Here is an 18,397-nt window from a genome sequence, read left to right as displayed (position 1 = left end):
TAGCAACAGTGGGTGCATGTTGATATTTTGAGATGACTCCCACAAAAACAAGACGGGAACATTTAGTATTTTTACATCAAAAGTTAAAAAAAACCCAGATAATTACTAATCACAGTTTTTAATTATGTTAAAAGAAACTCGCTTTTGCAGTATATTTCAATTTGCTTCGAAGTGTTTAAACTACTTGCGGAAAATGACAATTCCTTATATATTCTTATAGTAATTGTGTATGATTTTCAGATGGACCCTAAAATGAACAAAAGTAAAGATTTTTAAAAACATTTTCAATTAAACTAGCAATAGTTAAAATAGCATAAAATAACAAAAAATAAAGAAGTTTGCTATTGTTGTTTCTACGCAAAAAGACACCCAAAAACAACCTCCTTAAATAGTAAATTTATGATTTTGTTTACAATTGCATCTGCAATATGTAGAACTATAAATTGCAACACATAGTCAAAAAGGAAATACAAATTTTGTGAAGAAAAAAAGGTTTTACAGTTTTCTCAAGAGTCCCACCCTCCCACCATATTTCCAGTTCCTTTGGTCATGACTTTCAAAATATCGGTAGATATATACATGTACTTCATGTGTGAATAAGTAGAGGATGTTATATTTCGTTACAATACAGTTAATATAACCAGATGTCTCTTAATGGCAAATAATCCCGATCAGTGCCGAATACGTATGCCCGTAAGACCTCAGGGTTAACACGTCTTAGGAACTCTGTCGTAAACTATATAAGTCAGGTTAGTTTTCTGTTGAATACCTTTTTTTGGATGATTGCCTGGTATGATCTTGTCCAAAGTTAAGGGTAAGATCTCTTTACACTTTATGTTACTTTTTTATAAAAATTTTCTAATGCCTTTTTAAAATCCAATTCATTGATAAATGCTGACCGTGTAATGTTTCTCACTCAATGTTACTTTCTCACAAGTTAACGAGTTGCATATATTGATGACATTCTTTATATGCGATTTATCAAACCTGTCATCATATTATAATTTGTAGATAGGATATCCGGCAAAGTTAACTTCTCAGCAAGTTAGCGTATTTCTTAATGTATGTGTACCTTAGCCGATACTTTTTTGCATGGAGTTTCGTGCATGCGCCGATTGAGTTGCCTCTCGCTCCTCCTTGAAAATTCAAATTGTATAAATTTACATTGTAGACTTATCGAAGATATGCTTCGGATCCCCTCCCCCTCCAACCGGCAAACTTAAATATCTCTCGGACCCTATCCCCGTTAGATTTTTTTTCAGGATCTGCACATATTGTGGTGGTTTTTTTCTTAGCGAAAGGTTTTCAACCACAAATGGTTTACTAGCTTGCAAGGACAAAACTATGGAGAACATTTACTGTATCTTACACCACAAAAATAAAAAAACAAAAGCATACATTATGTCTTTTTGAGGATGTCGGTTGCCAGAACGCAAAAGAATGTATGTTTGTTAAATGGTCAATATTTTATATTATTTATGTTATATTTATGTAACGATTTTATGTTATTTACTGGTTTTGAGGAATAATATCAATTCTGCTCATGAATTTACCAAGGTACGAGTATTTCGGATTATGATTTGACATTAAACCTCCTTTTGATGTTTAAAATTGAAAATAGGTAAAGCATCCTTTGTGTTTAGAAATACGGCACAATATATCTTAGATTTTATTATACCACTGTGAATATTTTTTATGAAAAATCACAACGATTAAAAAAGCTTCTATCCAACCGTGACAAAGTTTCTTTGCTTTCTGACTTTGTGAATACACAGGATGAATCTCTGCCAATCGGTCGACTGAAAGGTGACTGAAAGGTAACTGAAATGTGACTGAATGGCATATGTGTGCCATTCAGTCACCTTTCCAGACCATTCAGTTGACTGAATGGCAGAGATTCATCCTTTGATATTCATCGAAACTATTCATCGGCGGCATTCGATTTCCCTCCTTTTTAAACTCGGAACATCTCTAACTTATTCTAATCGCTACATCAAATTCAATTCCGATACCTCTGATTTGTTTATCTTCAAGAAATTTGCAACGCAGACAAATAAAGTTTTGCTTCTGTATAATTAAATACCCGTCTACTGATTAGATTAACAATAACAAGTTTATTGTCCCCCTCGATTTAATATCGTACCAATAGCCAGTAAATAGGAATATAATATTCATTACTCATCTAACATATCTTACAATAAACACTAAATTGAAGTTAGTAGAAATTCGAAATTCTACATGGATCCCAGTGATGTCCTTGCGAGTAAAACGGTTCATTTTTCCTCCATATAGGAATATTGTTTTAGTTCATAGATAAGGGTATAATTTTTATAGCTTTTATATATACGTGTTGTCTATAAGAAGAGCACTCAGTGACTCCTTTAAAGTGAAAGGGCTTCGACGTCTATTAAAAAAGTACGTTTTTGCGGCCAGCATATTGATATAACTGAGATATATTTAAGCATTAGATCATTATTCTTGAAAGATATAATCTCATTTCTGCAGCGGTGTGTGCATACAAATTGAGTATCGCCCACTAGTGCGTTAAGAAAATTTGTTTACACTCACGGCTGCAGTTATATTTACATTTTTTTTAAAGTTCTTGCTGCACTCACCGCTGCAGTTATATTTAATTTTTTTTAACTTCTTGCCTTGTCTGCAAATGTGATTTATACGTCAAAATATCAGTTTCATCCTAAGGGTAAGTTCAAATTAATGGAGTGAACTTTCATTCACTTTGATTCACGTTTGTGACGTTACATTTTACAGCGTTCAACGTTAGTGACGTTATAATTAAACTAGTCATTCTATCCTTTGAGTACCATGTGTGTGTTACGGTCTTATAACTGCAGTATATTTTCACACACTTTACATGCAAAAAATATTTGGAATATAAATATTATGATGTAACACTAACTACAGTGTATTTTTCATATGACGTCAAGATTTTTATAATGCTCATGTAATAATTGACTCCCTGGATACAAACACTTTATTAAATCCACAAAAACGAACAAAGATAGTGTTTTAGAAGCCAAGGATTACACATATACAGTGTAAAGGTTTTTCTAAAATCCGTTAAACATAGGTTCGTTTTAAATAAGATGCTTAAATAAGATATTGATAAATATCATATGTGTATCTTCTGATAAAATTCTTGGAAAATTCATCAAGTTCAGCCCTTCTGCTGCATTTAATTAAGATTTTTAAGTTTATTTTTGCTTTCAAAACCTCCAATATCTAATCAAAAATGAATGTTTTTACGCTTGCTTTAAAATATCGAAAGTTATTCTTTGAACAGCCTACTAAACAACATGTAATTTACCTTCAGATGTATATACAGCGCTGTAAAATGATGATGAAATTGTTCCTGTTATACATCGTTGTAATCAACATGGTGATAACAACTGCCGCAGTGACAACAAACAACCGTATACTGCTGAGCAGTGTGTTGGTGGGGACTGCTCTGGCCGCCTCAGTGTGTGAGTATGCCTCAAATAAATCCCCGCTCTCTCTCTCTCTCTTTCTCTCTCTCTCTCTCTCTCTCTGATCTGATCTTTTCCTCACTGCCTTTCGTAGTGTTAATATTATTTCACAGTCCAGAGGTATTAAGCTATACAATATATCCAACAAACACTGTTCTAATGCAGTATATGTATGGATGTACATGTGTGTTGTATTCAGCTGAAAGTTACGACTTCAGTTACACTGAACTTGCCCTGCTGACGACCGCTGTCCTTGTTATCAACTTCCCCAGAAATCAGCCAGTGCAAGGTCAGATTTTCTTCCGTACACTTGAAATTGTTGGCAGTTGACAGTATCACTGGTAAAAATAACACACATATAAAAAAAAATACGATCTAAACATACAAACATAAAATAAATCCTTTCTCTGTACATTCTAATTTAGACTCGTGTACGGCTCCGGGGTACACGGCGGATCCATTGTTTGGGTGTTATCGCTTGGTAAAGGGCGGCAATACTTTAGTTACGAAGACCGAGGCGATACAAGGGTGTGCCAGTGATGGGGGGAGACTGCAGCTGATCAACTCTGAAGCAGAGGCAAAAGCGCTCACTGCACTTATCCGTATGTTATTAATTATAAGTCTTTTATTGCTAAATCTCATTGCCTCACGTCTTTTTACGGGCCGCCAGAAGCGGTCCGTTATCTGATATACATTTAAATATTGTAACTGCGTTTCTGCGGGGTAGCTTTTTGTTTACAGAACTGATACTATCATGATGCTTATTTTTATTATTTAATGGTAAATTGGAATTAAGAAATATGTTTTATGTTATTAAAAATATTGAACATTTTTTTGTTTTGTTCGTAAATTTAAAGTATGTCGTGTTATATACGTTTTTATCGAGACTATAATCTATTCCGGAAATTTCGGGGTTTTTCTTTCAAATCGGGATCGGTATACGGAACATTCAAAAGATATGATATACTGAAACCTGAATGAAATGAAGTTTTATATAAATTATATTACTATATACTATGGCAATGATCATACAATGACCGTTAGAAATGCTTAAAGTAACGAACTCGATTCTTAATAATTGTAGTAAAATGTTAAACTTTAAAACGTGTTGCTGAAAATATACTAAAATTTAGCATAAAAATTAGTACATCCAACTCGTTATTTTCTTCTTTGTTGTGTTTTTTTTCATGTTAACCAATGATGATGCATACAATATTTATATTTTTGCGGCCCATTTGACGCTTGCGTCAATATGATTTCTTGCTGTACATGTTAATTAATCGAAAGCGTGCAAAAAAATGTCTTTTATATATAAATATCTTTGCGGTCTATCTGCACGGACCTCTTTTGTTTCCTATCGATGTAAAAATACCCAAAAGCATACGGGTACGGGACTTTCAGAAAATCCTTTTTATTTGGAGTGAAAAAAGATAGGTCTTCATCAAATGAACCATTAAATTTGTCTTAATTTTTGCATAAATTATATAGGTTTCAATTAATACCATTCACATTTTCAAAGATATCATTGAATTACATGTAATAACAAAATATGTACAAGAAGGAGTTGATGTAGCTACATATCAAATTATATTTAAATGTTTACAACGTAACATTATAAAGTTAGATGGACTAGGTGTTGTTATAGAAATACAAGCGTAGTTGCAGACAGGCAGTTTTTTGGCCTTCCATCTTTTCTTTGTTTCTTAAGCTGAAGACAAATATTATTTTATAAAGTACGCTTGTTTTAACAAATGGTTGTGTCACACCTCCCGAACGGAAGCATGTTTCAGTGTAGCTATGTTCGTCGAAGCAAGTAGACAAATCAAACACATAATAACAGTCGTAGATAAGCGTGAGCGTAATTTAAAAAAAAATCGTTCAGAGCATAACATAGCGCCTGGACAACTCGAAACGTAATAGTAAACAACTACTACAAGTATAAAAAGTTTCTGCGATATGTTTCTTTATGTGAGCATTTCGATATTCAATGTCCAGGGCCACATTTAAAAAAAAAGTAAAAATTTGTATACACTATTACCAACAATTTGAAAATATGAAGGAATCATTCAAAAAGAAGATAAACTTGTGAGCGGTTAAACTTATGCATGTAAACATTTATCTTTTAACTATAAACTTGCTATAATCGTTACAATAAGAATACTCACAAGAGAATGTAGATTTCAAACAAACACGAATTACCGGCCTACAATGCTGTCTGACACAACTACTCAAAGTCCAGGCTCCTGTTAAAATGGTTCCAAGAGGGATAAATAAAAAAAAATTAAGGAATTGGATATAACTCTTTTTTAAGATAATATTTTGAAAGCAAGATTCTGTCATATTTAAAACAAATTATACCATCATTGTTTAGCTTTAAAATTTAAACATTTATTATTACGATATAAGAGAGCTTTTTTTTTTTAGAAGATTAATGTTGTCTAAATATACTCAGAGTAAATCTGGGCCATACTGTCTACTGAATGTTAACTGAATGGTCTGGAAATGTGATTGAATGACATAGCTCTGCCACTCAGTCATATCTCAGTTGGCTGAATAGCACAGATTCCCCCTGGCATAGGCGTTACTACAGAATCATTGTTCTAACGTATGTATACATTCTTTTCTAACAGAGAATGAGGGCATAGTTCCACCTGGGACATTCATACAAGGCTCCAGAGCAAGTATATCCTCGCCTTGGGTCGGAGATGATGGCAACCCACTACCTTACCTGCCTTCAACTGTCGAAAATGGAAATATTCCCATTGCTAATTTGCTTTGGTTTAGATCAGATTCACCAACTGCCTTTAGTTATGTTGCAGCCGACAACACTGTAACACTTACTTCATATGTGTGTGAAATTTAAGTTTTATTTTTAGTAAAACTATTAACGCTGTCCTGCCTCGTTATCTATGTTTCCTTTCATTGCAAGTATCAAACTGCACTTACACTTGCACTGACTTGGATCCACCAGATTGTGTCGTGCATCTTGATCTCAGTTTTACTATTTCTGGCTTGTAAATCGAAAATGAAAGTTATTTTTAAATTAATTTAACAATCATTACTTATCAGATAAAATGCATTTACAGTTTACGGATACTATATCACAAGCATTGAAATAACAATTTTGTAAGCGGTTACTCTTATGCAGGCATAAAATAAGTTTTAAACAAAAAAATTGTCCTTTTAGAATGGTAGGAGCAAATCGTTATTATGATAATAATTAGAACCACTTTCAGTAGACATTGGGCTTTCGTAGGGTAAAATTATAGTTTTTTTGTCGTGAAAACAAGTTTAAAATGATTACTCTTTCAGGCTGATTAAATGATTCGATCCCGTATATGCTCTATATTTATTTGCTTCGTAACTAAGCATATTTGCTATGATAAACGATTATAATAATCCTCTCATGCTTTTGGAAAAATGGCACCTAACAGAAATCAAAGAGGAAAGAATAACATGTTTGTAAATTATAAAAAACGTAGTGTTTAAATATAGCATTGCGTTTAAAGCGAACTGATAATAAGTTAAATGTACATAAAATATAAATGACATTTTATTCATTCACTACATGTACCAGTACATTTGATCGTATCAATTTACAAGCGTTAACTGTTAAGTATGGTGGTTATCCCACCACAAAATGGTAAACAATCAGCTGATGGACTATATTGATATACAAGAGAAAAATAACATTAAAATAATAAATGATACACCAATTTATAGCGAGCGCAGCTCGCCTGTGTGAATAGAAAATTCGGACAAGTTGCACATTCATTCAACGGATTTTTTTGGCGTCAGTAAATCGGACCAGTACTGAATTGTTTTAATCGTCCCAGTAGTTCCCTGTTATCATGGCAATTTTTATCACTTCACACTCTCACGAGAATCAGCAAGATAATAGAAAAACAATAACGATGTATACGACATACAGTCAGTGCTACCTCTAAAGTTCACGTCAGTACACTCTCAATCAAAAATAATCGAGTGACGTCACAAAGGTTTACACATTGATCCGATAGATTTTTTTCGGCGTCAGTTAATTTTGACCCACAATTCATAGTACCAATGGTTTCCAACCTCACGTTCTCGCGAGAATCAAAGTACAACTTTTGAGAAGCATGTATACACAATAACCACTGTAAAGGGGAAATTACTCTAATTGAAGTAATTGTAAATCTGCTGAACTGAGCAAAATCCTCTCAAAATCTTGCAAAGGCTAAGCTAATGAACAGCTGACGAATAAGGACATTTCTTCAGATACAGGAAACAGTTGTAAATTGCACTCATTTGGATGAATGCTCACATTTATTTTATTCACTTTAAAAGGGAGTGGGTGGGTAGATGGGTGGATGGGAGCAAAAAATCTTTGCAAGCAAAAAGAAAAAAAAAAATCATGAAAATTCGAATCCTTCAGCTCTTTAGCAGTTCAATGGTTTCTTTATTTTCACTTCCATTGATTACATGCGGGGGGGGGGGGGGGGGGGGGGGGGCAATGTTCTTTTATATGATAAGCAAATATTTTTAAGTGTAAATTAAAAAAAAAGAATAATTAAACATTAATTTTTTTTCAAAAAGTGGATGGGGCAAATCCATGATAAATCCTTTTAAATTCGCCATTTTTTAAGTGTTTCGGGTACAATAAAATGTTTACTAATTTTTTAGAAGAGTTGATATAGAATATATTTTTCATCTATTTATTTGATTTCTTTGCACTCACTGGCAGAATATGATGTCAGAGGTGACGCCATTTCTATAATTCAATCAAAATCAAGCAAAAATCGACATTTTTCTTATCTATTTACGAATGGGAAATATAGAGCGCATGCTTGGACAAGGATTTTTTTTTTCACTTATTAGTCTTGGCTAGATACATCTCTGATTAAAATATTTTATTTGTTGTCTTTACAATGTCATATTTCTAAATTGTGCGCACTTGAACCAAAATGAATATTATGTAAACACATCACATACATATCTGTACTAAGAAAACAAAGAATAATAGTAAAATGATGATGTTCATTTTAGGGGGCCGTTTTAGGCCCTTATCATATATAGTCCTTTAAAATAAAAAATAGTCATGATATTCTATGTTCCAAATAATGACGAGATATGTAGATATGTAGAACAGATATCAGTTACTAAAGTCATACAGTCCTCTTTAAAATTGACTGAAAACATTGACGTCGCCGGACGTCACGGCGCAACGAAAAGTATAAACAGAATGGATCTTACTCGTGAAAAAGTCGATAAAAACTGCGAAAATGCTCAATGAGGAAAACATAAACTTGTTGCACATTGGTGTTTAACTCTTACACTCTTGTAGACTCAACTATACTTCCAAAAAAAAATTCTTCCCTACTAAACATTTTTTCCCCTCCAAATCATCAAATTCCTAATCCGGGGGGGGGGGGGGGGGTTCAATTTGACGTCTGATTTCCTTAATTTCATATCAATTTTTTTTACTAACTTCCAAAAAGTGGGGGGGGGACACCTCCATTATAATTCATTTTTTTATAAGCAAATTTTAAACAATTCCTTCCTGCGAGAAAAAGTGTAAGGGGGGGGGGGGGGGGGGGCAGGCACCCCCCCACCCCCCCCCCCCCCGATGCTATGTGCCTGTATTGTAATATAAAGATTAGATATTTCTATTAACTGTACGTGCGCCATATTGACCAATGATTTCATAGAACTCTTCATGACGTGATGGCAAACAAAATAACAGACAATGCTCAAACATGGGATATTCATCTTAATCAGACGTTGGCATCCATTCGTTTCCATCCTAACGATTTGTCAAAGTTTTCCCCATATTACCTTATGTACAACAGAGATGTCGTATTACCTCTTGATACGTTAATGAAACTTCGAAGGAGATATGTGGGAGAAGATCAACACAAGATCGCTCTTCGAGAACAACATCAAGCTTTCCTGCTAGTACATCGTAATATGAAGGAAGCCAAGAAGAAACAGAAAGCGCAGGCCGATAAGAAAAGCAAAGACGAAAATGTTCAGGTAGGTGACCCTGTCTACCTTAAGAACAACAGAAGACAAAAAAAGTTAGATAAAAAGTATCTTCCATATTATCGAATCATATAGCAGAAAGGACCAGTTAGTTTCGTAGTGAGAGATCAATTGACTGGATTAACCACCAAATGCCATGCACGACATTAAGACTGGCAGATATTTCGCACTGGTCCCTTTCACAAACTACTGAAGATGGTGGAAGAACTCTAGGAAAAACTAACTATGAAGTGCCATCAGAAGATAACTCGTCGTCAGAAAATGAAGACATGCAACCATGTGTACCTAGGTACTGCGCACTGAATGATGTTAATGATAATTAACAGAATGAACTCTGTGAATTTTGTAGCACTGCGTAGTATTCCTAAATGATGTTATAAAACCAGGTGAATAATACGGGCAAAATAATATCCAAAATGAGAGTTTAAAAACAAGTGTCATATTTGGCGATTCTGTGTCCTCAACAATAGCTCTGGTACTCTATATTGAGTCATGTATTGTGTAAGAGCTAAGAAGATCATGGATGATCAGCAGTATAAACACGAGAATGATCAGACCGTAAATTCAGAATCGGATGAGACCCATGAGTCAGAACAATGTGATGAAATTATTGGTCAAGACTATTAAATATCCTTAAATAACCCAAATGTACCCTTTGATGAAAATATGGAAATAGATGAAATAGTCCATAAAGTAGGTATAGGCTTTAAACTAATCCCTACACCGCGTAAACTAATCCCTAAACCCCGTAAGAAAAAATGCAAACAAGAGTATGCTGAAGATTGTTTGGCTATTTTGAAGCAATAACCAAAAGTACTGGAATAAATAAGTTACTTTAGTGTATATGTAAATAATCTTGAATAAGCTTAGCTTTGTATATATTGCACGCTTTTAAAAGGGTATGACAGGATGACCCCCTGTGACATCAAAACATGTATTGAGATACGCCGACTAGCAAACGCGGACTCAGCACCTCGTTTATTTGAAGGTATTTGCGGAGTTAAAGAGATTTAACATATACTCGAAATATATGAAACTGCGACTAAGTAAGTAAACTATTCGACTGATTTTACTAAGTGATTTAAAAATTATTGGTAAAAACAATGAAATATCTCGATTGACATCTTGAGTATTGGACAAGGCTTATTTTTCAGTATTTTACACAAATGAACTAGATATTAGACAAAAAAAGATTCCTGAAAAACTAAAACATATTAAAGTTTTCCCTATGGATACACTTATAACGGAATTGCCAGTACATGTAACTAATTTGCAACACATTAAACCCTCGTTTTGGGTGGGAAGTCCCTGGTTTTATGTGGGTTTAGCTTTGGTAGTAACAATAATGATAGGACTTTGTATTAAGCAACGCAAAACTATTAAAAATTTGGATGGTATATGCTGTTGTGGTTGCTGGTTAGGTTGTCGAAAAAGGGGTAGTGACGGAGATAAGACAGGTTCCTCCAAAGACACTATATTTTGTTGTGTGAATCCAGAGAAATGGACCTCTAGTGACATTATTGAACTTGAACCAATCCCGAAAGACACTAGGATCCAAGAAAAACCCCGACGGAGCGGAAGACTCGAAACTTGCAACTTGACCAGTAACACGGGGACAATTTCAACCAAACTAGCACGACAATTACTTCGAGAGGAGAAAAATAAAAAATCTCCATGGACCAAATACTATTGACCGGACCCAGAGCTGGCAAGTAAGTACCTGGAAGAGAAGGCCGCGATGTCTACGCAACAGAAGAACGCAGGAGACGCTCCGCGAGAAGTCGTCTCGCCATCCGCGCCGATCCTCTATCCACGGGTGCCGATGATGGATGAATAATTAAGCTGCAGCCGTGAAGAAGTTGTGTATTCCTTATAAAGGAATTGTGAAATTTAGTGAAAATTAAAAATGTGAATTGTGTTAAATGTGTAAAAGTAGAAATGTGCGTTATCTTGTGCTATTATAAATCTTGTATTTGGTGATTCACTCTGGAGAACTTCAGGAAGAAACCGATGGACTCCGAACCTATATATGAAGCTTACCTCATCCCTTAGAAGGAAAGGATATTTTGTGAAACTACAAGCATGCATTGACTTTGTGTATATATGTGACATTGAGCTTAACCATACTTAGTATTACTTTGATGATGAATTACGATTATATTCAACTATGGTTATTGTCATATATTATTCATTATATTCATAGCCGGGCTCTGCTGTAAGCAGAGTCCTGGATCTAGGCAGGCAAATCGCCAATGTTAACATAAATAGCACAACTTCAAAAGTAAACAAAAAACCAAACAGCGTCAAAGTAAAAGCTTCCGCTATACCAAATAGTTACACAAAGAGCCACGCTTTGTCAACAGTGCTGGCATTTTGTTTTTGTTTTTTTGAATCTTTTTTAGTTTTCTTATTAATAATGTGCTTTAAAAACACGGATGCATTTTGGACACATATAATGCGCATGAATTGTTATGAACTGCTTTGCTGCGCGTTGAAGACATGGGGATTGAATATATAACGCTTGTTGCAAAATTCAAGGCAGCAACTGTTGAACTTTTTTCTACTAGACAGACATACTTTTGTATATAGCCGCTTACAAAATTTGGTCGCTCTCTGACGCTTTGCCGACATTAAAAGCATGAGAGAGAGAGATAGAGAGAGAGAGAGAGAGAGATTCAGCTTTACTATACACAATATGCATAAAGACACGCCAAAAGAGCCCGGCTTTCACTACTTCAGTACTTTGATCAATTAAAAGTTTCTAATAGTTTACCCGGGAAATAATTTACTAATACAAGTTCAAGTTCTTTTATTCCCAGAGACAAATGTCTCATAGGTTATACAATTGAACATATACATTTTAAATAAACAGTAAGAAAAAAAAGTGTACATAATCAATTTGGATAATTCACATGAAGAGTTCGTTGCTTGTTTGCATAATATAAATATTTATCTAATTACACAGTTCGTTTGTATTAGAGGTAGATTATAACTGTATTACTTTATAGACACTTTGTTTTCGGGAGTAATATGTTTTAATATACTTATCTCTTAAACTACAAAGTGATGGACAAATGAGTAAAAAATGGAGCTCATCTTCAATTACATTTAAGTTGCAAGATTCACATTTTTGACAATCACGTGTTAAATTATCATGCCTCCCTGTTTTAATCTTTAAGTCATGTGAGGACAACCGTAAGCGTGTAATTAATTTACGATATGTTACATGAATTTTTTTATTAGATAAACTTGTAAACAAAAATGATCAACAGCATGTTTATGTAATATACATTTTGATGCATTGCTTATATCGTTAACAACCTTTTGTTTAAATACATCACCACATTCTATTAAATATGATATCTAAAATAACAGATTCTTTCATAGAACTAGGATATAAATCGGCTAAGCCTAAGGTTGACACTTCTTTCTTAATATTTGAAATCCATATGTCATTATTTTTCACCATGTCTTCGTAGCATGCTTTTAAAATACAGTTTTTACCTGAAAATCTCTAGTGGAAATCTACCTACTTCATAATAAACTGCACTGTTGCAAGTATTTTTTTTTGACACCCAAAACCTTCTTACAAAAATTTATATACACTTTTTCTACATCTTGACCTCTATGGAGTCCCCAAATTTCAGCACCATAACTAAGTACACTTTTTACATAAGTATCAAAAACATTTAATTGAGTTTCATCATTAAAATTCAAATCTTTTATTTTACTAGATATGCTGAACATTGCTTTGTTTCCCTGTGCTGCACAGTGCTTTTGTTTACCATTGTATTTAAACGACATACCAATATAGTTAAATTGATTCACTACTTCTACGTATTTGCTATTGTATTCCCATTTTTCATTATCTTTAACACATTTTCCGTTGCTAAAATTACAATTATGGTTTTTTGTACATTAACAGATAAGTTCCATTCATCAGTATATTTGTGCAATGTGTTCAGCATATCCTGTAGACCCTCGGGCGAGTCTGCCAAAAGGACAGTATCATCAGCATACACAATTAAAAACATATTAATCATTTGTTATTCAATTGATGTACAATTACTATTTATGAAATATCTTTCAAAATCATAAAGGTACATTGAAAATAATAATGGGGACAATATTTCACCTTGTAGAACTCCAGCTGAGATTCTAAACAACGTTTCTGTAAATATACCTTTATGTTTAACATGTAGCGTGCAACCCTATTGATTATAAAATATGGAAGCGGTTAGGAACCCTCAGTTATCTTTCTGAGGACTAGTTGTTAAATATTCAATATATAGATATACTGATTATAAAAACAAATCGACTGCCTGTCGTAGAATCAAGTATGTACAGGTATATATGCGCTGGCTCTAATATACAGGTTAGGCTCTTATGGCTCCGGCTCTTATACATGTAGCACGTCTCTTATGGGTCCGGCTCTTTCAGAGCGGCTCCGGCTCTCCGTGGCTCCTGCTCTTTGTAGCTCCGGCTCTTACAGCACAGTAATTATTGTTCATAAAAGAAATGGAAGAAATTATATATACAAAGCCAGGAAAGCCTTGTTCAGTCACGTCTAAACTTTGTACGTATATATAAAAAACAAAAAACAAATTACAGAACTGTTTTAATCTTGAAGAAAGTTTCCTAATTATTTTCTATCCTCCCTGTAGCACAGCTTAAGCATCGACTGACTCAACGCGCGAAACACTCCCTTATATAACCTTTCCAAACAACGCCACCTGGCGGACAAAAACTAACTAGAAAAACTGTTAGAGGCGGAACGACAATTTCCGGATTGTCACATTACCCACGCCTCAAAATCATGCGACCCCGCATGTAAGTAATGAAAAATACCCGATCATTTCTCTTCCGTCAGACAGATTACCGAGAACTCCTTGAGCACTGCCTCTCAAAGATACAGAGAGGTACAAACCCTTTTCTGTTTCATCCCATTTACCCAATTTTGCACATGCTTCGAAATGTGACTTTAAATCAAGCCATGATGTTGTTCCGTCGTATGTCGCAGGTTTGATATTTGAAGCATTTTTCCGGCTCGACGATGGATCAATACAGCTCGTGTCCTGTAAATCAGGAAGACGTGGCTCTCTTCTGGTCGGAGAACGTGTTTTTCTTCTAAATGTTATATTTTCCACTGGTGCCCGGGGTGTATCTATTGGAATCTGCTTATCATCTCTGTGTAGATAGGGGCTCAGATCATAGTCATCCCTAAAAAAAGCGTTGACTGTTTTGGACCCTAATCTGACTGATTTTTTTTTATTCCCATGTAAACAGATAGCCATGCTATATGACCTTGAATTGCAAGTATTACATAATGGTCACTATGATACTTATGAGTACCTAGGTGCTGCGCACTGAATGGTGTTAATGATTATTAACAGAATAAACTCTGTGAATCTTGTAGCACTGCGTAGTATTCCTAAATGATGTTATTAAACCAGGTGAATAATACGGGCATAATAATATCGAAATTGAGAGTTTAAAAACAAGTGTCATATTTCGCGATTCTGTGTTTGCAACGATAACTCTGGTACTCTATACTGAGTCATGGATTGTGTATTCTATATATTAACCTTTGTAACCTTTTATGCTATGTATGAATGTATTATGAGTAAGTGATGCCTCATACTAGGTGGGGGACTCTGAGACCCAGGACTCTGAGACTCAAATCCTGCATCCAGACTCTTTGATTGGCAGTTTTGACAGTTTTGTTATTTTATTTAGAAATAAAATATTAATCTTAATTTTGAACACTAAATGTTCACTCATGATCGTCGTAAATGGGCCGAACTAGTCAGAACTGTCCATCATAAGTAAAATGTTATATATACCCATGTAAAATGATGTTGAACGGATTTAGAGATTCCGCTTATAGATAGATTCCACTTATTGAGAGAGATTCCGCTCATAGAGATTATTAGACTCTTGATTTGGGCTGCTGTTAATTGTTGTAACTATACGATCACGCTTAATAAAACCGCTTGAGAAAGAAATACTGTACTTGTTATCACTAAGTTTGAGCTGACCCTTAATTGGATCCGTAAGACAGAAGGCTTACACCCACCATTTATACCAGCTCCATCATCTTCCAAGAACTGGGCAGTAGCAATACCTAAATCAGGAGTATTTTGGCTATGGAGTCTGCTAGTTCCAGCAGGGGTAGAATGGGCGCGTTCTTCAATTTCATACGCAGCGATTTGCTGTTCCAGCTCTCTGATTGTTGCGTTTATGTCCTCCAAATCCATGCCCAATCAATCAAGCAATGACAGTTAAACACAATTGAAACTACTAGTGATAATCCCGTCGCTGCCACTAAAACTTTGTAGCGTGCAACCCTATTGATTATAAAATATGGAAGCAGAAAGGAACCCTCAGTTATCTTTCTGAGGACACGTACTTAAATATTCAATATATACATATACTGATTATAAAAACAAATCGACTGCCTGTCGTAGAATCAAGTATGTACAGGTATATATGGTCTAATATACAGGTTAGGCTCTTATGGCTCCGGCTCTTATAGCACGGCTCTTATGGGTCCGACTCTTTCAGCGCGGCTCCGGCTCTTCGTGGCTCCTGCTCTTCGTAGCTCCAGCTCTTACAGCACAGTAATTATTGTTGATAAAATAAATGGAAGAAATTATATATACAAAGCCAGGAAAGACTTGTTCAGTCACGTCTAATCTTTGTACGTATATATATATATATATATATATATATATATATATATATATATATATATATATATATATATATATATATATATATATAAACCAAACAAAATACAATTGTAATCTTGAAGAAAGCTTCCTAATTATTTTCTAGCCTCCCTGTAGCACAGCTTAAGCATCGACTGACTCAACGCGCGAAACACTCCCTTATATAACCTTTCCAAACAACGCCACCTGGCGGACAAAAACTAACTAGAAAAACTGTTAGAGGCGGAACGACAATTCCGGATTGTCACAAACACATGCTCTTACATTCTTATAAAGAGACTTAATAATACGTAACAATTTTCCTCCAAAACCCTCCATTTGCAATTGATACCATAGTGTTGATATATATATTAAGTCAAAGGCCTTTGTATAATCCACAAAACAGCAGTAGAATCTTGTTTTGTTTTTTAAAGTTCTACTTTTTAGATGCTGTAGTACAAATATGGCATCAATTGTACCTACCCCTGGTTTAAAAACAAACTGAGCATCAGTAATGATATTATATCTCTGGTCCCATTCTAACAATCTAGTATTTATAATACTTGTAAATAGTTTTGCTAAGCAATTACATGTAACTAATGTGATACCTCTATAATTGTTTAAATCTGGCATCTAACCTTTTTTTAAAAATAGGTAAAATACAACCTTTTGACCAATTGCCTGGGTAAAAACCAGAGTCAAATATATTATTAAAAAGTCAACACAAAATAGGTATCATAATCTCTTTACATTTTGAAAAAAAATTCATTAATTACACCATCTTGAGTATTACTCTTGTTTCTTTTCAGTTTCAAAATGGCTTTCTCAACCTCTAATTCTGAAATGCACACATCTTACTCTTCATAACATGATAGTATTTCATAGTCATCACTACTGCTGTCATAAGCTGAGGTATGTACATTTTCAAAAAGGTTCTTAAAATGCTCAAAAAACTCGTTTGCACTTACATCACAACTGAATTTTTTATTATTCTTAAATAAACGAAAAAACTGCTTTGGGCTACATTTTCTTAGATATTCCTTTCTGTCTCCCTGATATCGTTCGTAGTTATGGTTTAACTTCTGGACTGTTTTTTTATAAACCTTTTTCTTTTCACAAAGTACAATTCTATTTTTATCCGACTTGCATACATTAAAATTATGCAGTGCACCTATTTAATCACGGTATTTTGTTTACCAAATATCATTAAATCAGGGTTTATTAATACAACGTTCTGTATCTATAACTGTATTTGCCAGTTAACCAGTGATAATACAAAAGGGCTTCATTATTTTACAGAGTGTCTTACTAAAATTCGCTACACAATTATCAAGATCTTCTTGTGTATATAACTGGTTTTCTACATATGACAAAAATAAATCATAGTGTTCACTTATTGAGCACGGAGCTTCTAAACCATCTAACTGAAGTACATTGATTTATACTCCCGTTCCCAGGTAAAGTGTTTGCGCAGCACAATACTTTTGATCCCCCATCTATATAGTTGGTTTTAATACAAAAAGAAACAGGTGCATGATCGGAGAAGCAGTAAAAAATACCTGTTGAAAAATAAGCAACATTGTCAAAATTGTACACATATGGAAGTAAATAATCTGTCGTACTAGTTCAATTAGCGTTATAAAAAGTGATATTACCATTATAGTCATACTCAACATTCTACATACCCACTATCAAGATAACACCTCAATCACAAAACTATGTACATTCTTACAGTAAAAATAAATAGTATTTATAAACTATAACTACTGTATGACAATATCTATTTAGACCATGATATAATATTAATATAAGTCAACAACACCGTAAAGAGAGGGTGCTATTTATGACCAGCTTAGCTTCCAATGCATGCCTTTAATAATGAATGTGTTTACAAAGAACATACATGTATTCGCATGCAAATTGTATAACATTTATACCTGTATGTTGTAAGCACATTTACATGGTTTACATTTGGTTTTCATGCACGTGTCCCCTGACTGCATGTTTCTTTTATCATTAGCTGCTCATTTATGATATTCAATGCACTTCTTTAGATTCGTGAAAGTCAGTCAATCCATCAGTCTGAGAGAGAGAGAGAGAGAGAGAGAGAGAGAGAGAGAGAGAGAGAGAGAGAGAGAGAGAGAGATCCTTTACATTAAGTTCCAACAAAGATTACAAAAA

At 34.3% G+C, this 18,397-nt stretch overlaps 1 protein-coding gene across 2 annotated transcripts; it reads left to right on the top strand.

The window, feature by feature from the left end:
- The first annotated feature begins 633 nt into the window (after positions 1 to 633).
- LOC128170784 (uncharacterized) lies at positions 634 to 6,378 on the top strand. 2 transcript variants are annotated; one of them, XM_052836555.1, is made up of 5 exons: positions 634 to 749; positions 3,332 to 3,482; positions 3,685 to 3,774; positions 3,911 to 4,087; positions 6,116 to 6,378. In XM_052836555.1, the coding sequence occupies exons 2-5, from the start codon at positions 3,332 to 3,334 to the stop codon at positions 6,346 to 6,348; spliced, it is 651 nt and encodes a 216-aa protein (XP_052692515.1). In that variant the 5' UTR covers positions 634 to 749; the 3' UTR covers positions 6,349 to 6,378. The 2 variants fall into 2 exon arrangements, with proteins under 2 accessions (XP_052692515.1, XP_052692514.1); XM_052836554.1 differs by having other exon boundaries at positions 706 to 814.
- The last annotated feature ends 12,019 nt before the right edge of the window (positions 6,379 to 18,397 follow it).

Source organism: Crassostrea angulata, chromosome 2, assembly GCF_025612915.1.
Source record: "Crassostrea angulata isolate pt1a10 chromosome 2, ASM2561291v2, whole genome shotgun sequence".
In the NCBI taxonomy this organism is placed as follows: domain Eukaryota; kingdom Metazoa; phylum Mollusca; class Bivalvia; order Ostreida; family Ostreidae; genus Magallana; species Magallana angulata.
The sequence above is the reverse complement of the archived record's forward strand: the minus strand, read 5'-3'. Positions and strand labels throughout refer to the sequence as shown.